The sequence below is a fragment of the Bos indicus genome, chromosome 8 (assembly GCF_029378745.1).
Source record: "Bos indicus isolate NIAB-ARS_2022 breed Sahiwal x Tharparkar chromosome 8, NIAB-ARS_B.indTharparkar_mat_pri_1.0, whole genome shotgun sequence".
Classification (NCBI taxonomy): Eukaryota; Metazoa; Chordata; class Mammalia; order Artiodactyla; family Bovidae; genus Bos; species Bos indicus.
Genome location: NC_091767.1, coordinates 105,818,199 through 105,843,567, shown reverse-complemented (window position 1 = coordinate 105,843,567; position 25,369 = coordinate 105,818,199). Strand labels below are relative to the sequence as shown.

General features: G+C 49.3%; 1 protein-coding gene across 3 annotated transcripts in view; it reads left to right on the top strand.

Annotated features, from left to right (window-relative positions):
- The window catches only part of ASTN2 (astrotactin 2), a 1,047,731-nt gene that overhangs the window by 755,140 nt on the left and 267,222 nt on the right, over positions 1-25,369 (top strand). For all 3 annotated transcript variants that reach the window (XM_070795372.1, XM_019966821.2, XM_070795370.1), the window contains 3 exons: positions 9,577-9,701; positions 13,610-13,714; positions 16,639-16,818. In XM_070795372.1, the coding sequence (XP_070651473.1) occupies positions 9,577-9,701; positions 13,610-13,714; positions 16,639-16,818 (410 nt within the window). The remainder of the gene's footprint in view (positions 1-9,576; positions 9,702-13,609; positions 13,715-16,638; positions 16,819-25,369) is intronic.

The following is a 25,369-nucleotide window of genomic DNA, read 5'->3' as shown; positions in this document are numbered from 1 at the left end:
AATGTAATCTCACGGGTCCTTAAAGTGGAAGACAGAGGGCAGAGAGGAGCTCAGAGTCTTGTGATGCCAGAAGGACTTGACTTGTCTTGACGAGCTTGAAGATGGAGCCAAGGAATGGGGGTGTTCTCAAAAAGCTGGAAAAGGCAAAGAGATGGATCCTCATCTAGAACCTTCAGAAAGTATGCATGTGACTGGCTGACACCTCGACTTTAGCCTGGAAACCCCCGTCAGACAGCTGACTTACAGAACTCTGTGATAGTAAGTTGATGTCGTTGTAAGCCACGAGGGTTGCAGTGATTCGTCGTGATAGCAACAGAACACCAATATGTGGAGCCAGTGGCATCCTGGAGTTAGGACTGACATTTGAGCCAGTCCTTCTGGCCATGGGATGGGAAACACATTGGAGGGATAAGGCTGGACACTGAGAGCTCAGTTAACAGACTTCAGTGATAGGCCCCGGGAGAGTGGATGGTGTCCGAAACCAGAACAGACAGCTGGTGTATGCTGTGTCTCCTCCAGACTCCTGAATGAGAGGGGGATCTGCCACATAGATCCTGCAGCCAAGACCTACCAGGCTTGGAATGGAGACACGCAGGCAGAGCGCGGCCATCCATGGCAGCACTGCCCGGCTCGTCCGTTACTCTTCTTCCAGCCCCCACCACGTGCAGCGGTGATGGCGACCAGCAGGTTCCACCTCCTGAGGCTCCCTCAGACCTGTCCTCTTCCCTGTATTCTGCCATCCAGCTCCTCCATCACATCTTGGCTGGATTGCTGTAAAACTCAAACTCTCTCTCCCTTGCCCCAGCCTTGTTCCTTTCCCAGCCCATCCTCTACCCTGCATCCCGGCAGTCATTCTAAAGATCCAGCTGAATGGCATCACTCTCTTGCTTACGACTGAGCGACTGAATTGAACTGAACTGATCCATATGATAAGATAATGTGTAAATGCCAATGTAAATATTCCATTAAGAATATTCAATAAAATGCTGGCTGAAAGAAGAAAAAAAATAAATAAATAAAACCTGTAATGGGTCTCCTTGCCCTCAGAATAACCACATTCTTTAGCATCACATAATGCATGTACACATACGCACCCACACACCTTTGGGCTTGGCAGTGCTATTACTTGTGCCTGGACCCCACGACCACCTCCCTTCCTCACTGTCTCCCTGGATAACCCCTCCCAATCGGTCAAGACTCACCTCTGTCAGGGAGCCTCCCTGGCGTCCCTCTCTGAGTTAAGTGCTCCCTCCCTGGTTTTGTGAACCTCTTCTATGAATCTTAAACTATCACATTTTAACCTGTACCCATGTCTTTAACCGGAGAAGGCTATGGCACCCCACTCCAGTACTCTTGCCTGGAAAATCCCATGGACGGAGGAGCCTGGTGGGCTGCAGTCCATGGGGTCGCTAAGAGTCGGACACGACTGAGTGACTTCACTTTCGCTTTTCACTTTCATGCGTTGAAGAAGGAAATGGCAACCCACTCCAGTGTTCTTGCCTGGAGAATCCCAGGGATGGGGGAGCCTGGTGGGCTGCCGTCTCTGGGATCACACAGAATCAGACACGACTGAAGTGACTTAACAGTAGCAGCATGTCTTTAACTAGTTAAGGGTTCAAACATTTTTTTTTTTTTCACTGCAACTCAGTTATACAGAACACTGTAGTCTTCTTTATATTTTACAGTTGACATAATCTTTCCCTCAAGCTTTGTTTCTACTGATAGCAAAAAAAAAGTCAACTTGCCAATTAAGAATACAGAACATACTCTTTAAGATAACTGTCTATTCTATTCAGAGTTGAACACCTCACCAGCCAGCCCTGTCTTTCCCTTGCCAGGCAGTCTCCCTGACTTCCACGTGGCCTCAAGATACAGAGAGGGGTTGGGGGGAGAATGACTTTGGCACGGGTGTGGTCTGATCCTTGCTGGCATTCACCAAATGATTTCCTATTTGAGCTTGGCTCTCAGCCCTTGCGCTGGCACCCACGGTGATATGTGGATGGTCTTAGGTGTTTCTTTTGAGGGGCTATGTGTTGGAATCCACTGCCCCGTCCGAGTCATGAAGTCCCCACTCTCCACGGGACCCTTGTTTTAATCTCAGGCCTCCTTCCCCATCTTGCTTCCACTGGAGGAGGGGGGTTGTACCAGAAAGTCTTGTCTTATTCTCTTACCCTGTGGGTACAAGACTTTGGGGGTGGGGAGCTGACTTCTCCTGGTCTCTTGCCCACCTACTGCTAGCCATGGGACCTCCTGTTGGCTTGTCAGATAAAGGGGCTCACAACCCCCCCCCAAGACTATATTCAGATCTGGGGGAGCAAACCCTGTTGCTGCTGTTCACCCCCATCACCATGGGTTTTTCTTATTGGCATTTAAACATTTATTAGAACCGCCATCGAGGCTGCAGTGAGTAAGGAGAGGCATGGACTCCCAAAAAGCCCAGAAATAGGGTCAGTGACTCTCAAGCCTGAACTCTTGGCCCCTTGGCCTTGGTCTTCTCTCCTAGGCAATTCCTCCCCATGCTAGTGGTAGGAAAAGGGTTTTCACCTTCCTTTCTCTGTCCTCTGGGAACTCCCCTGAGGTCATAGCCTATACCAACTGCATGTTAAAATAAGATATTATGATCTGGGTTGGCCAGGCCTGCCTTTGATATAGAAAGGACCTTCACTCCCAGCACAGGCTGGCTTTCAAAACTGTTGTCTAGCTCAAGACACTACAAAGTCAGCTTTGACGTCTAGCCCAAAGCTGAGGGATGGCTCTCTTTCTTTTCTAGAAGGCATCTGCTCTTCTATCGAAGGAGCGGAAGTCTTTGATTTAGCAGGTGGGCTGCCATAGACCAATGTGGTTTATAGGGAAGGAAAAAGTCTTTAACATTTTCAACACTAGCATTCACCTGGCACACATATACACATGTATGTAGGAAGCATTTGTACACGCGTCTCATACTAGACTGAGAGCACCTTGAGGATGGAGAACGTCTGTTTTTTCTTTGTTTTCCCAATGCCAGGCACATAATAGTGAAAATATGTTGAATGAATGAAAAGTTGAATGAAAGAATGACTCGGTTTGGAACACTGGAACAGAGCACTTGCCTGAAGACTCCTAATTAAGAAGCAAATCACATGAGAACAGTTTCTGTCTCATAAAAGGGCAGAACTTGGGGTGGGTGTGAACAAGTGTGAGCATCAGTTTAATCAACATGAGACCCTATGATTCTGGCACCTACAGGATGGCTACAAAATCTAGTCCAATGTCTCTCAGTCTGAGGTTCAGAGAAACAAATACTTGGCACGGTCTCCCACCCCTCCCAGTTCTAGAGGTAGGGAGGAGCTTCCCCAACCACCCGACCAAGCAGTCATCAAGCCACGAGGAGGACAGGCCCCCCAACTCCTTGATCCCAGAAGAAACCACATCTTAGCCAAAGTCATCTCCCTTGGCAAAAAGACTCAGCTTAGCTGGAGGTAAGTTACAGGTCCTTGTTTAAACCAGGGGAGATGCCCTCGTGAGTGTTGGGAGTTTGGGGGCACCCTTTTGGGGCTGCTGTGGACAGCCTCGGAGTGCCAAGGAGAGTGGCCCCTCCCTGCGAACTCAGCAGCACGCAGGCCAAGATTCCTTGTCTTCTCTCCATAAGAAAAGGCTGCAGACAGTGCTGGCTGGCTCTGGGGTGATTTACTTCCCTGAAATACCTCAATTTAAATGCTAATTTCCCCAGAACTGAGGGGTGATCGGCTCTTGCATGCTGGTCACTGTGTATTAATATATCCAAAATGCTTATACATATTCTTAGATGGGGACAGGCAAGAAGTGAAACCTTGTGAGGGGTGGGGGAGGGTGGCCGGCTCCCCTTGCTTGGCATTCCTATCAGCATGGGGCAAGGCTGATGACAGGAAAGCTACAGGAGGCGCGGGCTCTGGGGGCATGCTGCCCAGGTTTGTGTGACTCGGAGGTGGTGTGCTGGTGGCATGGGGACTGAAGAGGCCACCTCCCCCTCGGCACACAGTTGAACAGATGCTTGGGGGAGCTTAGGCTGTGAGCAGGCACTGTGCTGGGCTCTCTGAGGCTCTCAAAGAAATCCAGAATCTGGTGTGGGACTCAAGAAGAGGGACTGGCATTAAAGATAATTCAGGGAGAGCTCCCTGGTGGTCCAGTAGTTGGAATTCTGAGCTTTCACTGCCGAGGGCCCGGGTTCAATCCCTGGTCACGGAATTAAGATCCAGCAAGCCAAGTGGAATGGCCAAAAAACAACTCTATGTGAATCCTCCTCCTCACCCCTTGAAGTTGAACTCATCGCTCCTGTTTTGCAGATGAAGTTACCAAAGCTCATCAAATGAAAGTTCGTTCTTCAGGGGATCTTCTGGACCCAGGAATCGAATCCGTGTCTCCTGCTTAGCAGGCAGATTCTTTACTACTGAGTCACTAGGGAAGCCCCCAGTCCTGGAGAGGCAACAGAAAATGGAATGGTCCTCATGGAGCCCACAGTTTAGTGGGAAGAGCAGGTATCCAGCCAGGTCCCCATGCATACCTCTGGGATAGGAACCATCGAACTCTTCATGGAAGAAAAGAGTAAGATTCTTTTTTCTTTTTCCAGGCTTCATAATTAGCTTTATTTATTTATTTTTATAGTCATCAGATTAATTTTTTTAGTTTTTAACATTTTTTTAATGTATTAGCAATGTTGTGATAGTTTCAGATGGATAGCAAAGGGGCTCAGTCATATATAAATATATATATATATGTATATATATGTACATGCATCCATTCTCCCCCAAGCCCCCCTCCCATCCAGGCTGGCACATAACATTGAGCAGAGCTCCAGGTGCCATACAATAGTCTTGTTGGTTATCCATTTTAAATATATCAGTGTATACATGACCTTCCCACAGTCCCTAACTATCCCTTTCCCCCAGCAACCATAAGATCATTTTCTAAGTCTGTGAGTAGAGAGCAATTTTATAAGAGGGTGTAACAGGGGAAGTGACCCAGGGAAGGTTTCTCCAGGGCAGAGGATTAATGTGGGGTCAGAGTGACAAGTAGGAGTTGGCCTGGTTCAGGGGTGGGGGCAGGGCAAGAGCTTTCCCGAGAGAAGGCAAATCCAGAGTGGATCCTTTGCAGGAAGTGAGTATGCGCCACAAGAGGAACATCAGGCCAGTCGGTGCAGCCTGGAGGTAGGCAGACGGCTGTGCTTCATGAAATAAAGCAGAAGGAAGAGGCAGGGGCTAGATGGTGGAGGCCTTTTTACACGGTGCCTGCATTCTGCTGCAGGCAGCCCTGGTAATTCCCCTGCTGTTCCCCGAGGGTTCACCACAGTCCCTGTAGCATGGGGGAACCCCAATCCAAGTCTGTGGAATCAAAGAGACCTCCCACTCCCAGAGTTCTCCTCAGATCCAGGGGATCAGGATGTGCTGTTTTAAACATCTGATGAGCTGTTTCCATCTAATATCAGTTGAGATGGAACTATTTTCATGGATATTTGGGGGGAGAGGTTTGTACAAAGAAACAGTGCCCCTGTTGCTATTTGAGACACATACATTTATGCACACACACACATGACTGCATCCCTGGGCTCAGAAGCACACCTGTCTCTGCCCTGCTCTCAGGTTACTCTGGATCAAGAGCACGTGGTCTGGACTGATGCCTTGAACGTGTGCTCCCTGAGTACCAGATGCTAAGCTAGGAGCCCCATTGTCACTTCCTGATGGTGGCCCTCAGGTGGACAAGTTCCTAAACCTCTCTGAGTATCCATTTCTTCACGTGTAAACGGGAATAATAATAGTAGTTACAGAATTCTCGTGCAGTTAAAAATGACACACGCACTCACATGTGTCTTGGCACACTACCAAGCACATAGCTGATGATCAACAGATAGGATCAATACACAGACAGTACTTACTCTGCTTCCTATCTTCCTGCTATTAGGATTCGGTAGTTGCCTGGTAGCTTCGACTACACACGCACCCACCCATACCCAAGTCTGAGAATCTGGATTTGTTTTCGAGCCAACTGAGTTTAGGCAAGCACCCTGCTATCCTCCCCGTCACCTTCCCCAGATGGGTGGATTCTGAGCTGCCCTCTGGGCTGTGTCTGGGGTCCCCAGCCCAGGGGAGCGTCCCCAGCTCCCCCAGCTCCGTTCCTTGCGTGTCCTGTTTTGCCTCCGGGGAGAGCTGATTGATGCGAAGGCCCCGGGCGCCCTCTGCTGGCAGAGGCCATGCAGGACTTGTGGCCATCGCCCAGGCAGACGTGAAGGGGCGCAGTTGGGAACGACCACCCTAGGTCCTTGTTCTTTGCTGTGGCTACCTTTTCACTCCCTGATCCGCCCCCACCCCCTTCTCCCTGCGCTTTGCACTAGCTTGAGAACTCCCATCTTTCTGTAGTCTCCCTCTTTCCCATGCTTTTCCTCTAGAAGCTCAGGGAGACAACTTTCCTCCAAGCAGAAGAGTATGAGCCGGCCCCCTGCCGTCCCGAGTCTGGCCAGTGTGCTGCCACGTACCGAGGTCAGATTAGCCCACAGAGTCAAACCCGGCTTAAAGAGAAGGCAGAAGGCTTAGAGGAGAGGAACGTGGGGCTGGCAAGGGGGTCACTGTCCCCCTCCTCTGCAATTAGAAAATCAAAGCCAGAGAAGCCGTGAAGTGGAGATGCTAGATGGTAAAGTGAAAAGTGATAAGCTTGCCTTCAGATCCCTCTTTCCAAATGTGCTCCACGTGTAAGTCCAGGGAAGTCAGTTCACATCTCAGAGCCTGTATGGGGCCGGGCCAGGGGGGTGGGGGGGGTGTGATCATGCCCATCTCATGGTGTTGGATAAGGGTCCTGAGGTCACCTGTGGAGCGGAGCACTGGTGTGTAAGTCGCAATGAGTAACAGAACCCTTCTTTCGGTGTCAGCCTATCTGGGCTCAGCACACCCCGGGGTGCTTCGGCTCTTCGAGCTTTGAGAGCTTGAGACTGTCATGGACAGCATCTTCAGCGCCCTGCACCTGTACAGTAATGTAGGGTGTGGGTTCTGGGGTCAGACCACCTGAGATCTCCCACTTCCCAGCTGTGGTTTTAAGCAGTTACATAACTGCTTTGTGCTTCAGCTTTTCCACCTCTGAACGGGGGGTGGTGGGGGGCCTGGTTTGACGGCACCTAATTCACGTGGTTGGGTGAGAGCTCATGTAAAGTACAAGGAACATTGCCTGGTGCCTAGGAGGTGCTCAGCCAACAGCTATTGCCATCATCCTTATTACTGTGATTTCATTAAGGCAGGATGAAGAGCTCTCAGGGTCCCTAATTTACAGATGAGAAAACCGAGGTTTGAGTGCTTTGCTCCAGATTACCCAGCAAGGATGCAGTGTGGACAGAGCAGGATGCCAGTCTTCATAAACGTCTTCCTCGTGCCCTCGAGAAACAAGCGTTTGGGTCTTGTGGGGAAGGAGGAGACCTTGGGTCTCGTGCAGAAGCCTCCAGCCCTCCGGAATCCCCAGTAACCAGCCCCACTGCCTGTTCTGCGTGGCTGGTGTATTGTCTCCCCCACACATGGCTGGGAAGATCTCAAGGGCTCGGGGAGAATCCAGTCTGTCTCTGGGTCCTTGAGTGCTCAGCTCAGGGCTCCACTCAGGATGTGTTTGCTGACTGACTAGGGCAGGGGAACACCCTCCACCTCATTATGTCTCTAAGGGAAGCTCTGTAAACCAGAGGCCACCGCATGAGGGGGACATGAGGAAGCTTTGTTCCTTAGACCCTCGTCGGGGTTGCATGCTACTTGGGGGCACTTCCGTGGCCCCTGGCAGGCTCTCTTTTTATTTTCACAGGGCTGCTCCACGTACCCAAGTGTGCAGACTAATCAAAGGCCATTCCACCTGGGCAGAATCCATGATCACAGGCACACATGTAGATGAACACGGGTACACATGTGATGCACAGAATAACATGCTTACATGTACAAGTTTGGACCCAGAAACTCGGCATCGTGAACACACAGGCCCAGTCAACAGTCCTAGGCCCAGCCGCTTACCTCCCCAGCTGTGCGGTCAGACAGACCTGGTTCCAACCCCAGCTTCACTACCTCTTAACTCTGAACCTCATTTTTTTTTTCTTTTGTGTCAAATGAAGATAATGATGACTGCCTTGGGTCGTTGCGAAGATTAAATGATTAAATGGATGTGAAGTGCTTAGCCAGGTCCTAGCAAAGTGTAGAAGCTTAGTCACTAATTGTGAGGGACAACGATGACAAAGACGCTGGTGATGTTGAAGGTGGGGATAATGTGTCCGCCCCTGGAGTGCGGCCTGCTCAGGGGTCAGACATGGGGAACGTGTTCTCTAAATGAATGAATAGAAGACACATTTCACGGGTGCCTGGGGGGCAGTGCCTGGGGACGTGGAGCACAGACAGGAGGGTGACCCAAGCCACACAACGCTTGCATGTGTCCTTTTGAACTGCCGAGATCCAGGCTTCAAAGGCGTTGCTTTGGCCTCACGGATTTTTGCTTGCCTGTTTCTGATTTTCATTTCAAGGCTGTGTATTCCAGGTGGCAAAATGAAGCGATAAACATTCCCTCCCTTTGTTCTTCGCCTTCCCCGCTCCTCTCCAGATTGTGGTCAGTATTTCTAACTGAGGATTTATGAATAAAAAGGGACCTCAGAAGTCAGGTTTGGATACGAAAATGCCCTGGATACTGTCCATGCCAAGTGTCTGTCAAGTTCCCCTTGCATGACCCCAGCTAAGGCAAGCTCACCACTTCTCAGTGACAGGCTGTTCCAACTTCAGGCACATCTATTGTCTAGAAGATTGAAGCATGTCTCCCTGCAATGCACAGTCATCCCGTTCGCCACACCTTAAGGCTACCTTTGCTCAGGGTTCAAGTGCCCTGAGATCACCCTGAGGTCTTTCTTCTGTTCGCTGGGGTGGCCTTGCAGTGAAGGGACAGAGGCATCTGAAGAAGTTGAGACAGAGAGAGCGCTGGCCTAGGAGCAGAGAGATGGTCTTGCGTCTGAGCCATTGGTTGTCCATGACAGTTTCACACCTCTTCTCCAGGTTTCAGTTTGCCTATCTCTGAAAGGAGAAGTCCGATCTGAAAGATATCTTGGGATCCTTTCACTTGAGCACGCAGACAGCCATTCTCTCCAGCTCAGCCTCAAGCACTCCATGCTGTCCTCAGTCCCCTCTCATGCTGGCTCACCGTCATCGCTGCTTATGTAAGGGGACGTTTCACAGCCAAATATACAGTTTATAGAACATCAGACTGTGTCCTGAGCAGCAGGCAGCTTTATCCCATTAAATGTTTCAAACTACCCTGAGATCTCACTTTTATAGACAAGGAGACTGAGGTTCCGAGTGGACCAGCAGCTTGCTCTCAAGATCCTGCAGCTACTCAGTGGTGGGCCGGGACTCAAGCCCTAGCCTGCTGGATTCTAGAAGCTGTCATTAGCACTCTGTTCTCGGAGCTGGGATTCAGGGAGCCAGAGGCCTCCATCCCAGCAAGCCCGCCACCCCCCCAACTCACCAGGCTCTCCTCTGACTCGGAGCTTCCTGCCCTCCTGCCCCACACCCCCATCCCCCAGCCTCTGCTTCCTCGACCTGGCAGTCTCTCTGCTCCTCTCCACAGGGAGAACAACTTCATCAAGGACTTCCCACAGCTGGCCGACGGGCTGCTGGTGATCCCGCTGCCGGTGGAGGAGCAGTGCCGGGGGGTCCTCTCCGAGCCCCTCCCCGACCTCCAGCTGCTCACTGGTAAGACACACAGATACTGGATTCCTGCCCTCTGCCCCTCGGCCTTCCCTCTGACCACACAATGGTCTTAGCCACTCAGCACGTCCAGAATGGGCTCTGCCAAGCCGCTGTGCTAGTGAGGATGTGAAAGGGGCCTGCCGTTTCTAGGGCTCTTAGGGGCAGTGAAGAACTGGGGGCTTCCCTGAGACTCCAGACTCTGAGCCAAGGCCGGATTTACCCTCTCGGCAAACTTCAGTAGGCAGCGCGGTGTTATTAACCACAGTCACCAGGCTGCGTGTGGGATCAGCAAACACATCCACCCCCAGAACTGACCTCTGGACCCTTTGGCCAGCCTCTGCTCATCACCCCACCCCCACCAACCATCCTACTCTCTGCTTTTATGAGTTCAAAGGTTTTAGATACCACACGGAAGTGAGATCATGCAGTTCATTTTTTTATATTTATTTTTAATGGAAAGATAATTGCTTTACAATATTGCTTTGGTATCAGCCACACATCAGCATGAATTAGCCATAGGTATACATATGTCCCCTCCCTCTTGAACCTCCCTCCTACCGCCCACCCTTTCTCACCTCTCTTAGCCATACCACGGAACACATTGGAGTCGTGTCTAATGAGCTGGATGAACCTAGAGCCTATTATACAGAGCAAAGTATGCCAGAAGGAGAAAAACAAATACTATGTATTAACACGTATGTATGGAATCTAGAAACATGCAGTTCATGTTTAAGTCATTTAAAATAAAATAAGTGGACCTTCCCCACCCCCCACCCCAACCAGGAACCTCTTTCACTTACAGCACATTAAGTCATGCAGCTTGTTTTTGAACGTGGACACTGAGCCATCCTGTAGGGTGGGTATTATTTTTCTCATTTTGTAGATGAGGAATCCAGGCTCAGACAGGTGAAGGGAGCAGCTCACAGTCACACAGCAGACCTGCCAGGACTGGAACCAGGTGCTGTGGCTCCAGGTCTTCTGCCCTTTTTTACTCCCCTCTGCTGTTCGCTACAACCCCCGCCACCCACAACCTCTGTTTCTCCCCTACAGGGAAACACTCTTTGGCAGGCTCTCCTGAAGCCTATATTTTCTGCCCCACTGCTGCATGCCCTCTGCTCCTCCTCATCTGCTCCAAGTTCCTCTTTTGCCCTTTTATGGGGGACTTTTCCAAGTTGTAAGGGCCCTGACTCTGCCTCTGTGATACAGAACGCTGTGGTTCTGCATTAGTGGTACAGACTCTTAGGGTTATTTGTTTTGATTTGGGGCTCCTTAATAAAGGAACTGTTACATTTTAAGAGTTAATTTTTTGTTTTTGTTGTTCATCAGAAAAAACACCCCTCCCCATCCCAGGGCTTCATGTGACTCCTAATCCTTGGGTGGGAATCTAGGGCAGGATCAGGTAAGAAGGGGGTCAGTAGTCGAGTAAGACCAAGGATGGCTTGTGGTCAGGAATGAGAGGCAAGAGAGTGAGTCAGTAAACAGATATTTATTGAGAGTTTGCTATATATCAGGCTCTGTTTTGGAGTATTGGAGCCTCTATTTACCAGGCTGTGCAGGAGTAGGAATAATATAGACCATGGCCTTGACCTCAAGAAACTGACATTTCACTGAAAGACCTTGTATTCCAGGTGGAATCCAGTATGGACCAGGAGTGGGGAAGGTATAGGATGGAATGATGATCACTTACAGGGGAGGCTTAGGGAGGGAATGAGGGCAGAGAAGCTGGTCTTGTAAATGTTTTGATAATCAAAAGAGGTAGTAGGTTTGGGGACTTTTGTTTTTGTTTATTTGATGTTGTTGTTGTTGCTTTTGTGTTTTGTTTTTTTCTTTTGGACACTATGGTGCTTAGTCGCTCAGTTGTGTCCAACTCTTCACAACCCCATGGACCATAGCCCGCCAGGCTCCTCTGTCCATGGGGGATTCTCCAGGCAAGAATACTGGAGTGGGTTGCCATGCCCTCCTCCAGGGGATCTTCCCAACCCAGGGATTGAACCCAGGTCTCCCACACTGCAGGCAGATTCTTGACTGTCTAAACTACCAGGAGGAAAGCCCTTTGGACACTAAAGCACCAAGTAAATAAGCTGCATCAACAGCCTGCGTTGAAACGTCTGCCGTGTTCTCTTGGGGATGGCCCTGGTTGCCAATACGCCCTCCAAGTCTGCTCTGAATTAGGACGGACAGTCATAGATGGGGCAGGGACTTCCCTGATGGTCCAGCAGTTAGGACTCTGCACTTCCACTGCAAGGGGCAAGCGTTGGGGAACTAAGATCCTGTATGCTGAGGCACGGCCAAAAAGATAATAATAATTAGATGAAACAAGGTGAAACATTTAGAAAAAAATAATAATAGGTGGGGCGGAGGCTGCCTGGGGCTGCTGTCCAGTCTTCCCATGCAGACTGTTTCCTTCACCCTGACCCGAAACATGGCCCTCTCCTCCTCTCCCACCCTCCCCCCTTCTCTCCCCAGTGTCTGCAAAGGAAGGGCGGGACAGGCAGAGCAGACAAAGAGAGAGCATATATTTCTAACAAAACAACCTCGCTCCAGTGGACTTATCTTTGGGGATCATGAATATTTTACTTTAGAATGAAAGCCTCTAAAAAATTACATTATTTCTGAAAAGGCTAGGGAGGAGGAAAAAAAAGAAGAAGAAGTTGACAGTAATGGAGAACTTTAATACTGCAGTAATGTCCAGGAAGAAATCATTTGTTCCAGTGAGATTCTCATTTTAATCTTGGTATCAAATACCTCTCTAAGTGCCTCCGCACCAGAGGACAAGAGCAAAGGATAGAAAATGTGCCTGCCGTTTGCTGAGGATACATAACAACAAAAATAATAACTGCTGATGTGACTAGCATTTCTTTATCGTGTCTTTTTTTTTTTTTCCCTGATTACAAAAAAGGGAGTCTGCAGTGCTTCGAGTAGAAAATTTAGAAAATGGGGATGAATATAAATCAGAAAACAGGAATCTTTTACGCATCCACTTGCTAAGCAAGTTAACCACTTGCTAACATTTTGTTTTGTTATTTTTTCCTTTGTGTATGTTTTGTCTATACTTGGGTTTCAGAAAACGTCTTCTGTGAAACTTGAGTGTCAGTGGGCCCTGGAAACGGGGCTCCTCGGCCAAAGACATTTGCAAAGTGCTGCGCGCCGGCTTCATGTACCTTTAAAATGTATATTAATTTATTCAAGGACCTGAGAAATTATACAGTCTGTTTTTTTAATCTTGTTTAACTTTGTTTAGCCAGTGTGTCTCAGTCTTATTTAAAATGGGAAGCTTTTGTGTGTGCACACAGGTATTTTATGAGACATCAAAGGACATCTCATGTTTCCATGTTAGGAAATAACAGTCTGTACAGGATGGGCAGACATATAAGGTCAGCTGGTGAATGTGTGAGACTTTGCACAGGCTCTCTGTCACAACTGCTCCACTCTGCTGTCTTTGTGCAAAAGTAGCCTCAGGAGCAGGTGATGCGTGGGCCCCCACTGCACGTGTCCGACATTTCAAGATTACCATAAACCTTCCTCTGCTCTTAGTTCATTTGAGTCTCACGATACGCCTACTAAATAAGGTCAGCCTAGGTAGCCGTGGGATCAGAAGGGGAAACTGAGGCACCGCAGTGTCTAGCGCCCCATGGTAAATTACCTCTGGGGTTAAGTGGAACCAGAAACCCACTCTTGCTTGTAGGGTGAAGGGGCCATGTGAGCTCTAGAGCAGAGAGAAAAGGGCGGCTTGAGGCTGAGGTCAAAGGCCAGGAAGGAAGAGGCCTGGAGGCCGGCTGCAGATCCCACTGTCGGCCCCAGAGGGCTGAGCTTAGAAGGGGAGGCCGTTCCCCAGAGCCCAGGGCTGCAGGGCAGGGTTGTGGGGTGAGGCCTGTGAACGCGGGGCTCACATGACCTTCTTCCCTCCCCAGGAGACATCAGGTACGACGAGGCCATGGGGTACCCCATGGTGCAGCAGTGGCGGGTCCGCAGCAACCTCTACCGCGTGAAGCTCAGCACCATCACCCTCTCGGCAGGTGAGCCCCGCCGTCCGCAGCCAGGGGACTTGGCGTAATTCAGCACAGTCCCAGGGCCTGCCAGGGCCCGTGCTGGCACTGGGGATGGCTGAGGCATGAGGCCTCACCCCCTGCCATCAAGGAGCTCACGGGGAGGGTGGAAGGACAAGCAGACAGACGGTGACGGCCGCACGTTACAGGAGGTCAGTGCAGTAATGGGGCCGCCGTCCGTTCTGGGAAGTCAGAGGGGCTCCTGGAGGAAGGGGGCTCTGCACAGGGTTTGACAATTTAGCTCACGCTTACATTCTTGAAGTATTTGAGGCATGTGGGTTCTTTCAGGCACTGATTCCTCTAGTGTCTTCTGATTTCCTTTCCTGCCCATCTCCTCCTGCTCAGCAATAAGCATCCCTCGTCCCCCTCCCCTCACCAACACACACACACACACACACACACACACTGTTCATACTCTGCCCACATGAATCTTTCCCCATGATAGGGATGGCTTATAATTCTCAAATGGGACATTTAGTTTCAGACTTACAAGTCTCAAACGGGACTTAAGGTTCTGAAAATGGGACATTTTCTCTCTTGGCTTTGTGACTCTACATATGCCGTTCCCTCTGCCTGGATCTCCTTCCATATCCTGCGTTACTCAGAGATGCCGCCCCCATTATCTGTCCCCCTGGGAATAATGCAAGGCATTCCCTGTGCTCAACTGCTGATGTTAAAGCACTAACAGGTACTTGATTGGTATCAGAATCCTGTCTCCTGCACCTCAACTCTGACCTGCGAACTGTGGGTAGGGCTTGGATCCTATTTATTCCTGTGCCTTATATTCCTTTTGGTTCTCCTTTTTGATGAAGGAATAAAAATTAAACAAAACTGGAAAAAGGAATAGGTAATGGACTTTGGAAAGATGAGGCCCAGACTTGGAATTTTCTACCCTGACTTATTCCTAGCACTGCCACTGCGTTATTGTCTGAGTGTCTCGTGATTATGCCAGCTGCTTTCTTATCTTTTTTTCTTTTCCAGTATCAGTTTGCTCATGAGCACCATGGAACTCTTTAGCCTGGATATTGGGGAAGTGTAAATAGTTATTATGGCTGACACCAGCCAAGCACTTTATAATGTTTTGTATCTTGGGACTTACATCAGTCTCAAGAGGAAGGCATTCTTTATCCTTTATTTTTCAGATAAGGAAATCAAGGGTCAGAGGGGTTAAGTTGCCCAAGGTCACACAGCTAGTAGGTGGCAGAACAGGAGTGTGTCAAGGATTTGATGGCAGTGTTGTCTGCCTAGATAAAGAGCCACAGGGCCTCTCCGTGGTGTTATTTATTACTGAGCAGAAACCATCTCATTATTAACTCTGTTGCATTAATTACCCAGTTGCATGAGTTAACAGGTTGATGGAGAGGGGTTGTTCCAATCAAGCACCCATTCTTTGAGTCCTGTTTCACGTTCACCACCACCTACAGCTTTCCACAGCACTTGTGAGTGACTGCCATGTTCCTATCAGAACTACAAAGGGGCATCTGCTTTAATTAATCAGTAATGACGCTCCCGAGAACCCCCTTGTAAATCAAATGTTTGCAAATCGGAGCTCATTTTCAATGTTGAAGAAGTGCTTGCTCTTTTACGTTTTACTTTGATGTGGTGCAGAATCAGTTGTTCTTATTCTCATAATGGAGTCAGTGCACCTGCCGTGTCTGGAAATGGGGGTGGGGAAGGACACATGTGCAGATTTAGAGACAAATGGGACAGCGCTTCTGCTTTCAAGGTGATGCCTGTTGAAGGTATAGGAAGTAGGTGCCTTAGGCCGGGATGGTGTGAAAAGCTTCTTGGGGGAGGGATGACTTCCTGGGGTCTGGAAACATGGATGTGACTCAGAGAGGAAGTGGAAGACCATTCCAGGTAAATGGTGGGTGGATGGGTGGGTGTGTGTGTGTGTTCGGAGTGGGGGAGGGATATAAATAAGAAAGTGTGATGAAAATGCCAAATCACATTCAGAAGAAATAGGAAAACAGATTTGGCCAGAGGTGAAGCCTAACGTATGTGCTCATGGGAGACGAGCTTGGAGCCCTGGGATACCCAGATAAGGTCATTGGGCTTTATCCAGAGCACAGAAGAGCCCGAAAGGTGTTAAGGCTCCTGAAAGCGTCGCTTGGTGCCCTGCCTGCAGGAGGAAGAAGGCAGGGGGTCCGTGGGCGCTGAGTGATGGCTATGCAGACCCTGTGCCAGGCACTGAGGACTCAGGACCCTTGGCGTAGGACTAAGGGCAACGGAGCAGCAAGGAGGCCCTTGACAATGGCAGGAGAAAGAGCATACCGTTGTTTTGGAGACAGAAGGGGAAGTCACGTTCTAGGAAGCTAAGCCAGGGATTACATCTGAGGAAACAGAATGTCTGCTGAGCCTGGGCTAGTGCGGTGCCTCCGGCTCCAGCCATGGACAGTTCAGGCCCAGGGTAATTGGGTATGTGAGCAGTGTGTGCACTTTGGGGTGAGAACAGAAGTCGGTCGGAATCCTAGCTCCTCTGGCTGGAGGACCAAGGCAAATCACTTCCAATCTCTGACCTTTGACTTGCTTATCTACTGGAAGGGCTCATTATGGTTGGGACTGCAGTGCCGGACTGAGGTTAAACTAGACAAGTGGCTGGAGCACCTAGCAGCGTACCCGCCACACGTCAGCTGCTCAGGAGACCTCAGCTTTGATTTTTCCTGATTGTGGCTTTTGGGTCGCCAGCGTTTGTCCTTCCTCTGCTGTTGACTCCCTCTGGGTGGTGTCTCGTGTGTCCACCAGAGAGAGCAGTCTTTGCCAAGTAAGGGAGGGATACTATGTACATTTGGCCGATGCTATGGTGAGGGACAAGGTACCAAATCCGGGCTTGCCATTTGCTGGGCGCCAGCCTCCCAACTCTGACCACCTCCACATGCTCCTCCTCTGTCCAGGCTTCACCAACGTCCTCAAGATCCTGACCAAAGAGAGCAGCCGGGAGGAGCTGCTGTCCTTCATCCAGCACTACGGCTCACACTACATCGCAGAGGCCCTGTATGGCTCCGAGCTCACCTGCATCATTCACTTCCCCAGCAAGAAGGTCCAGCAGCAGCTGTGGCTCCAGTACCAGAAAGGTAAGCCTGGAGGGCTTGCTGGAGGTGGCGGCCAGCTGAGACATGGAGGTCAGGCTGCTGGGGAGATAACTGAGCTCCCTGGGAGCCAAATCCTAGCTCTGCCACGTAGGAACTGGGCGGCCGTAAACAAGTCCCTGCGCCTCTCAGGGCTTCATGTTCACCAGGGATGGAATGAGGGACCGTGTGATGATTCCTCAGGATTCTTTCAGTTCAGGCGTTTTCTGAGACCCCAGGGTGGACTCCAGAACTCTGGCCTTCTACTGCGAGTTCCTTGTTTCCCACTCTGTCCTCTCAAAACAACTGCCAAGGTCAGGAGGCTGGGGAAACTGTAGGGGAGGTGAGAGCTATCTCGTTGACACCTTCTCTCTGGGCTTCTTGGAAGAACCTAAGGGGAGCGCCGGCTCCTTTGGGAGTGACCAACTCATGTCTGAGGGGACAGTTTCAAGTCTCACCATGGAGACGCCTTTGCCCTCAGGCAGGGTCACCAGGTCTTATTTCCCTCCATTTCTCAGCTATTTATCAGAATTGGAATTTCCCTGAAGCAGAAGACCAGTCTCTGTCACTCCCCTTGGGAAATCTGTCCCCTTCTCACCTCAGTTTTCCCTTCCTGTGAAATAGGTACTTTAGTGATTCCTGTCTACTTCCTACATTAAAGGGAAGTAGTTTATGCAATAACATTTTGAGAAAGATGGAAATAAGGCATACATGCATTGTGTATTATTATAGCAGTTCCATGTAGTCACAGCCTCATTTCACTGATGAAAAAATGAGTGTCGGATAGGCTAACAAGTCAAGTGCTCTGTGGACACATAGCTAATACGCAGCAGGGTGAAGATCACTTCCTGTTATCATTGTTACTATTCTTATCAATTAATTTAAAAAGAGAGGCTCTCGATCGATGGGAAGGGTGAGGAGCGATGTTAAAAATGTGCTTGTACCTTCTCCATGTGGTCCAGCTACATGGCCTCCAAGAACCAAACCAAGAGTAACTCAAAACCACAGAATGCAGGTGCTGGAAGGGATCTGACAGCTCTCACTGGGCTCAGCACCCTCGTTTTACAGCTGGGAAAACTAAGGCTTAAAGGAAAGAAGAGTCTTGCTCAGAGTCCCTCAGCTCCCCTGGATAGGGCTCTCCGTTCCCCATCTAGGTCTTCTCCTGCTGCCCCTCATCCCCGGCCGGATGGAGCTCCTGCCTTTGTCCTTTCCAGAACCCTTCCCTTGGCACCCTCCACCCCGTCACGGTCTCACCCCGCCTTCCCTCCTGTGTGCAGCTGTGTGGGGCATGGGGTGGTTTATAGGCGCAGGGGAATAATTGAGTTGTCTGGGAATAGCTTCGTTTTATGGCTGTGACAATGACAGTCTTTAAGGAAGTGCATTAAATCAATAGAAGTCTCATTGTGCTACCCTATAAATAACGTGACACATCATTAAGCAGAGCAATAAGCTTCTGGACTTCGAAGTAATACAATTAGGTTATGTTTATAAAAGCCTTCCTCACTGTGGCCACTGAACTAATTTGCTTCGTCCTGCGTTCGGGGCCTGGGACATGACTCTCAGGCTGCACCCCACCCATAGCCTTCCTTGGCTGCTTCCAGGACCTGGACTTTTTCACTCCAGAAAATGCCATTCCTTGTCCACTGGTTTATGGCCAAGTAGGATGGGGAGAGGGGCAGATGGAAGCTGGCACAGCCACCAGGGGTCCCTTCAAGACTCAAAGAGGTTTCAAGTTTGCCACAAACTTGCTGGCTGAACTTGGTCCAGTAGCTTGGCTTCTGGGCTTACAAGGCAAAGGTACTGTTCTCTCCTCTCTCCCATATTGGCTCCCAGAACAGGATGATAGTGAAAAGTGAAAATGTTAGTCACTCAGTTGTGTCTGACTTTTTGCGACCCCATGGACTGTAGCCCGCCAGCCTCCTCTGTCCATGGAATTCTCCAGGCAAGAATGCTGGAGTGGGTAGCCATTCCCTTCTCCAGGGGATCTTCCTGACCCAGGGACTGAACCCGTGTCTTCCCCATTGCAGGCAGATTCTTTACTGATTCTTTTCTTTCTGAGCCACCAGGGAAGCCCCAGAACAAGACGGCTTAACTGACCTGCGTGTTTCCTCTCTCTGTCTTTACCTGAGGTGACATCAAGCACTGTAGTTTCACTTTTTAAATTTGGAAGTGATGCTGGAGAGGAAGTGGTAGAGAAGCTGGAAATTTCCCCTGAGCGATGGAAAAGCTTCTAGACTTACGGCTAGCTGAGGTGTGTCTCCTCTCCCCCCAGCCACCTTTGTGTCACCAGCATCTGTGTGTCAGCTGTGTGTCACTGACATCTGTGAAACCAGGGTTCACTGGGGACCAGGTCAGGATGAATGTGGGGTTGGAAGCTGATCACTCTGGGGCCAGAGCTCGTGGGGAAGAGGACAAATCAGAACAATGTCAAGTGGGACAGTTGTTTAGCTGCTAAATTGTGTCCAACTCTTTGCGACCCTATGGACTTAAGCATGCCAGGCTTCCCTGTCCTTCACCATCTCCTGGAGTTTGTTCAAACTCATGTTCATTGAGTTGGAAATGCCATCTCATCCTCTGTCACCCCCTTCTCCTCCTGCCTACGATCTTACCCACCATCAGGGTCTTTTCCAATGAGTCAGCTCTGGAATTTCAATCCCATGGCCTCCAGAATGAAAACCATAATCACAGAAAACTAACCAAACTGATCACATGGACCACAGCCTTGTCTAACTCACTGAGACTCTGAGCCATGCCAGGTAGGGCCACCCAAGGCGGATGGGTTATGGTGGAGACTTCTGACAACGCGCGGTCCATGGAAGAAGGGAATGGCAAGCTACTTCAGAAGTAGTGCCTTGAGAACCCCATGAACAGTATGAAAGCCTTTTTCAAGTGGGACAGAAAAGATTTCAAGTCCTGGTACCTCTTCTTACATCCCTGTCAGGAAACCTCAGGCAAAGTAATTTCTAAGTTTCAGAGAGAAGAGACCAAATGGGGCATGTATAACAACCACGGACGTTGTAGAGCCCTTCGCGGTATACAGGCCTGCCTTTGGTCTTTCCATCTACCCCTTGAGGCAAAAAAGGCAAGAGGACCCACCTCTGATCACTGCGAAAGGGGGACCTGAACTCAGAAGTGATCGGGGGCTTGCCTGGACCGCACAGTGTGTTCCTGAGTGAATTAGTGTTTAAATTCCAACCTGAGTCCAAGATCCTGGTCTTTCCAAGTTTACTAATTAATGGTGGGGCTCTGGTCACTGTTGTGATCCAGCCACTAGAGATCATGGAAGGTCAAGGGGGTTGGGTGAATGTGCCTGATTAAAATATCTCCCATGAGAGTTTCACTCTCATTCCCATAAGTGCTTAGAAGTGTGCATTCCACAGGAAAAAGAAAGTCACATTGATCATTCATTACCCTCTGGTTCACTGGTATTTCCTAAGTGCTTCTTCACTGCAGACCTCGTGCCATGTGCTGGGGCGTTAAAGTAGGCAAGACGTGGGTGCTGTCCATGAAGGGGTTCAGCCTGGATGAGCCTTCCAATACCTTGTCGTTTTCGTGATAGACTTTTTTTTTTCCTTTGATCTACCAATAGGCCGCTGGAGAAAGGCAGGTGGCTGGTGTGCGGTCGGGAACTCAGTCACTGTAACCCGGTGGCCCGTGACTTTTGTTTCGTATGCCAGTTCTGATCAGTTGAGGAGTGGCTTGTCTAGACACTGTGTGGAGGTCACCAGGTCATTAGAAAAGAACGCTGCGATCAGTTAGCAGTAACTGCTCCAGATGCAGAAAGGGGAAGTGGTGGTTAACACTTACATATTGCTTCCAAGTAATAGGGTGAAGTGAAAGCTAGAATAACAGACCCAGCTTCTGACGCAGATTCCAGAGAGACATTGGGAATGCCAAGGAGGACGGGAAAGATCCAGGCAGGGAGGAGAGGATATTCCGGGCATTCCACCAGTCCGAAGGGGACTGGAGCACTGGACAGGTCAGCTGGATGGTGCTGGCGGAAGCCAGGGACAGCTGGACCTCAGGAGCAGCTACAGTAGCTGAAGTCATCCCAGGAAACTCCAGCCCAGGTGCGATTCCCTTGGAAGCTCTTCAGTCTGCTGCTGTCCCTCAGCCATCACCTGTGCTCCCAGGCCAGGCTCCAAGTGCCTTGTGAAGTTTCTAGTTTCTGTCCCAGCTTAATATTTTCACTCTATGCTGCTGTGTTCCCGATACACCTGTATTTGAAAAGCTACCTTTCTCTTAATCAGGGCTTCATTTCCTTCTTTGACTTGACATTCATACACTTCCTAGCTGTGACTTTGACACATGAGTCATAGTTATGGTTCTTCTGGCTATCTTGGATAAAGACTTCCTCATTTGGAGATAAATGACAAGTTTTGCAGTCAGATGGACCTTGGTTCCAGTCCCAGTTTCCCTCTAACAAGTTGTGTGATCTTGGACAAATTGATTCACACTCTAAGATCAATTTTTCCATTTTTAAGATATGGGATCCAGTGAAAGCGTAGACCCATCAATGATGACTCATCTAGCAATGAGCTGGGCACTTAATTGTTACCTTGATACAGTCCACTCCCTGCACCGGTGGCTGCCGCATCCACCTGATAACAGTGATCTCAGATGTGTGTGTATGTGTGTGTGTGTTTGTAGTGCACATGTGTGTCTATGGGGGCACGGGGAGATGCGGCTACTAATTTACTCCCCTCTCTTGTCAGCTGACTTAGGACCAAGGACAGGGGTAGATTGAGAGGGGCTCCTGGGGTAGAGCTGGTGAGGGAGGGAGCCTTAAAGCTCTACTAGGAAGACATCAAAAGACTCCGTAACCCTGCCCTTTTGTTATGCCCTGTTATTCCCTGTTCTGAAGGGATGGCAATGCATGCAGAAATAACCAATCTGGTAGGTTTCCTGAATTCACAGTTGCTTCTTTTGCATGGGAGAAAGTAACTATGGAAGGTAAAGGATGTATGCATGTAAAGGAATTGTCCATTCTGTGTGTGAGAGAGAGTGACAAAGACTGAGGGAGATAGGAGGAGACAGAAAAATGAAGAGGGACAGACACGGGGAAACCAAAATCCACAAAGACAAATGGAGGGACAAAGTGGAGAAGCGAAGATGGATGCAATTAATGTCTTTCCCAAATTTAGAGACTCGGTGACCCTGCCGAAAGGACATACTCCGTGTGAAGGTTGGACCGCTCTTGAGTTTGCATCAGGAGAGTCTATCGCATAGAGATGTCCCCACAGATAAATGCCTGTCGCCACCTTTAAAAGATGTTTTATCTCTATTATAATTTCCCAAGACTGTCCAAGGGAATGAATTTCTGCATTTCCATTTGAATTACAATGCACTTTTGAATGTCAGCTGAAGCATACCTAGATTACTCTTTAAAGGAATTCTGGCTGTTTGAAAGGCAACCTAAGGGCTTGGGGTGGGGGAGGAGAAGGGAAAGATGTAGTCAAGTGTCACCTCCTTTTGTCAGGACAGGGGTGGCCAAGGGGCTGATGGGAGCTGGAGAGCTCTCCCGGGCCTTCAGTTTCCTGAAGAAACTTCCCGAGAACTTGCTTCAGAGATGCCAGCTAGACATGCAGGGAGTTGATCTCAGAGCTGAGACCTGCACAGGTTTCACTTCCCTGGTGATTTAATCTTCAGGGCAGGTTTCAGTTCCCGCTTGTGTGCCCTTTCGTTATCATTTGATGGAGCTGGCCACTTCCTGCTCGAGGCGCCATCTGATGCTTGCTTCCTTGGCACCAGGGGACTCTTCCTGGTGGTTGCCCACCTTCCTTCCGGCCTGTTCCTTCTCTGTCTCCTTCACAGGCTCGTTCTTCTCTGCCAAATGGGTCAGTGTGGTTTTGCAGGACTGCCATTGTCTCCGTGGGGACTCACAGCCATGCTGTCTGTTACCATCCCTACACGGATGACTCCGGCTTTGTGGCCTGCCTCCAAGCTTTCCTCTAATAATGTGCTCTCATGCTAGCTCCCTGCCTGCCCATACTCGGCCCCACACAGCCTAGAATGTTTCCAGTGTTCTCATGCAGAGCACCTGTATCTGTTTAGAAGCAGAGCCACAACCTAGAAATCCTTCTCAGCATCTCCCTCTCCCTTGCTCCCACCCATTTCCAAACCGTAGCAAGTCTTATCAATTTCAATTTCCAAATAGTTCTTAGAATTGCCCACTTCTCTCCATCTCCCTGCTGCCACCATCATGGCTGGGCTGGACTCTAGCACTGCCCCCTGCCTGGCCTCCCTGCATCCACCTGAACCCCATCAGTCGAGCTGCACAGCCCTGAGGACATGGATCTGCCTGGGTTCGCCAAAGAGACAGAACCATCAGGATAGATGGGTTGGTAGACATGTAGATAAAAATATATTATATATAATATTCACATATACATGATATAGATTCATATGATATTTATAATGCATATAATATATATGAAAGCTATATATAACTGATTCTGTATCTCTAGATATATATACACGGGGCTTCCCCAGTGGCTCAGTGGTAAAGAATCTGCTTCCAATACAGGAGACGCGGGTTCAATCTCTGGGTTGGGAAGATGCCCTGGCAAACAACAATAGTACACACACATATATATCCAGATATATATATTGCTTCCCAGGTGGCACTAGTGGTAAAGAATCCCAGCTGCCAGTGCAGGAGAGGCAAGAGATGTGGATTTGATTCATGGGTCGGGAAGATCTCCTGGAGTAGGAAATGGCAACCTGCTCCAGTATTCTTGCCTGGGAAATCCCATGGACAGAAAAGCCTAGTGGGCTACAATCCATGGGGCTGCAAAGAATTGGACACAACTGAAGCAGCAGAGCGTGTGCACACACACACACACACACACACATGCACACACACACATACACACAATGTTTATCACATAAGTCAAATTCTAACAACAAACCTCTTTATATAAATATGTTTATATTTTATTATAATATAAATAGTATATATAATACAACCCTTAAGAGATGAGGGTTTTGATCCCTGTGTTGGGAAGATCCCCTGGAGAAGGAAATGGCAAACCACTCCAGTATTTTTGCCTGAAAAATCCTAATGAAAGAGGAGCCTGGTGGTCCACTGGGTCACAAAAGAATTGGATACAGTTATCTGCACACCTCATGGCCCAATCAAGTCCACATAATAAAATGAAGCATCATGAGATGTTTCTAAAATGGAGATTCCCATCATGCCCTTCCTCGGATGCAAACTCCTGGGTGCTTTGTCATTGCCCTGAGGCTCATTTCCAAACTCCTCCCCATGGCCTCAGGACCTTCTCAGACCTGTTGTGTCCCCATCGGCCGCCTTAGCCCCATCTGTCCCCATGCTCTGCCTTTGATTCACACTGAGCCTCCTACTCCTTAACCATCACACAGGTTGAAGTCTCAGCCTGGCCCTGCTCACCTGTGCCAAGGTCTGTGTGCTGGTAGGAGGTGGCTGAGTGTCCCTTGCCCCTCCCCTGGCCCCTCGGGCCACGGAGCTGTGTGTGGGATGGGCCTAGCTCCAGGCTGGTGTTTTTCTTGGAGGCGGCAGGAGGAGGTTCAATACGAGCTGGACACTCCAGGGCCTGCAGTACGCCAGAGGAGATGGCCAACTTAGTTCTCAGAATCATGCAACAAGATGATACAGGATATGGTTCATTAAATACAACTAGGCCCAGGAGACTGCTGTTTCCATCAGATGAAATTACCAAAAAAAGGGCATTTGTATCCCGGTTTAGATTGAGTCTGTCTGGAATGGAACATTCTTGTCTCTTTTCCTAATGGTGTGTCCTTATACCCCTCTGCCTGTGCTCAGTGCGGTGCGTCTCACAAAGCACTTCCACGTACTTTATTCATCCAGTTTACTCCTCCCAAGCAGCCTGAGAGGTCAGGTCGCTATCTGCATTTCACGCTTGAGGAAACTGTGGCTGAGATGGGGAAGATGATTTGTGGACGTTCTAGTGGAGGTGATGGAATTCCAGTTGAGCTATTTCAAATCCTGAAAGATGACACTGTGAAAGTGCTGCACTCAATATGCCAGCAAATATGGAAAACTCAGCGGTGGCCACAGGACTGGAAAAGGTCAGTTTTCATTTCAATCTCAAAGAAAGGCAATGCCAAAGAATGCTCAAACTACCACACAATTGCACTCATCTCACACGCTAGTAAAGTAATGCTCAAAATTCTCCAAGCCAGGCTTCAGGAATACATGAACCGTGAACTTCCAGATGTTCAAGCTGGTTTTAGAAAAGACAGAGGAACCAGAGATCAAATTGCCAACATCCGCTGGATCATCAAAAAAGCAAGAGAGTTCCAGAAAAACATCTATTTCTGCTTTATTGACTATGCCAAAGCCTTTGACTGTGTGGATCACAATAAACTGTGGACAATTCTGAAAGAGATGGGCATGCCAGACCACCTGACCTGCCTCTTGAGAAACCTGTATGCAGGTCAGGAAGCAACAGTTAGAACTGGACATGGAACAACAGACTCGTTCCAAATAGGAAAAGGAGTATGTCAAGGCTTTATATTGTCACCCTGTTTATTTAACTTATATGCAGAATATGTC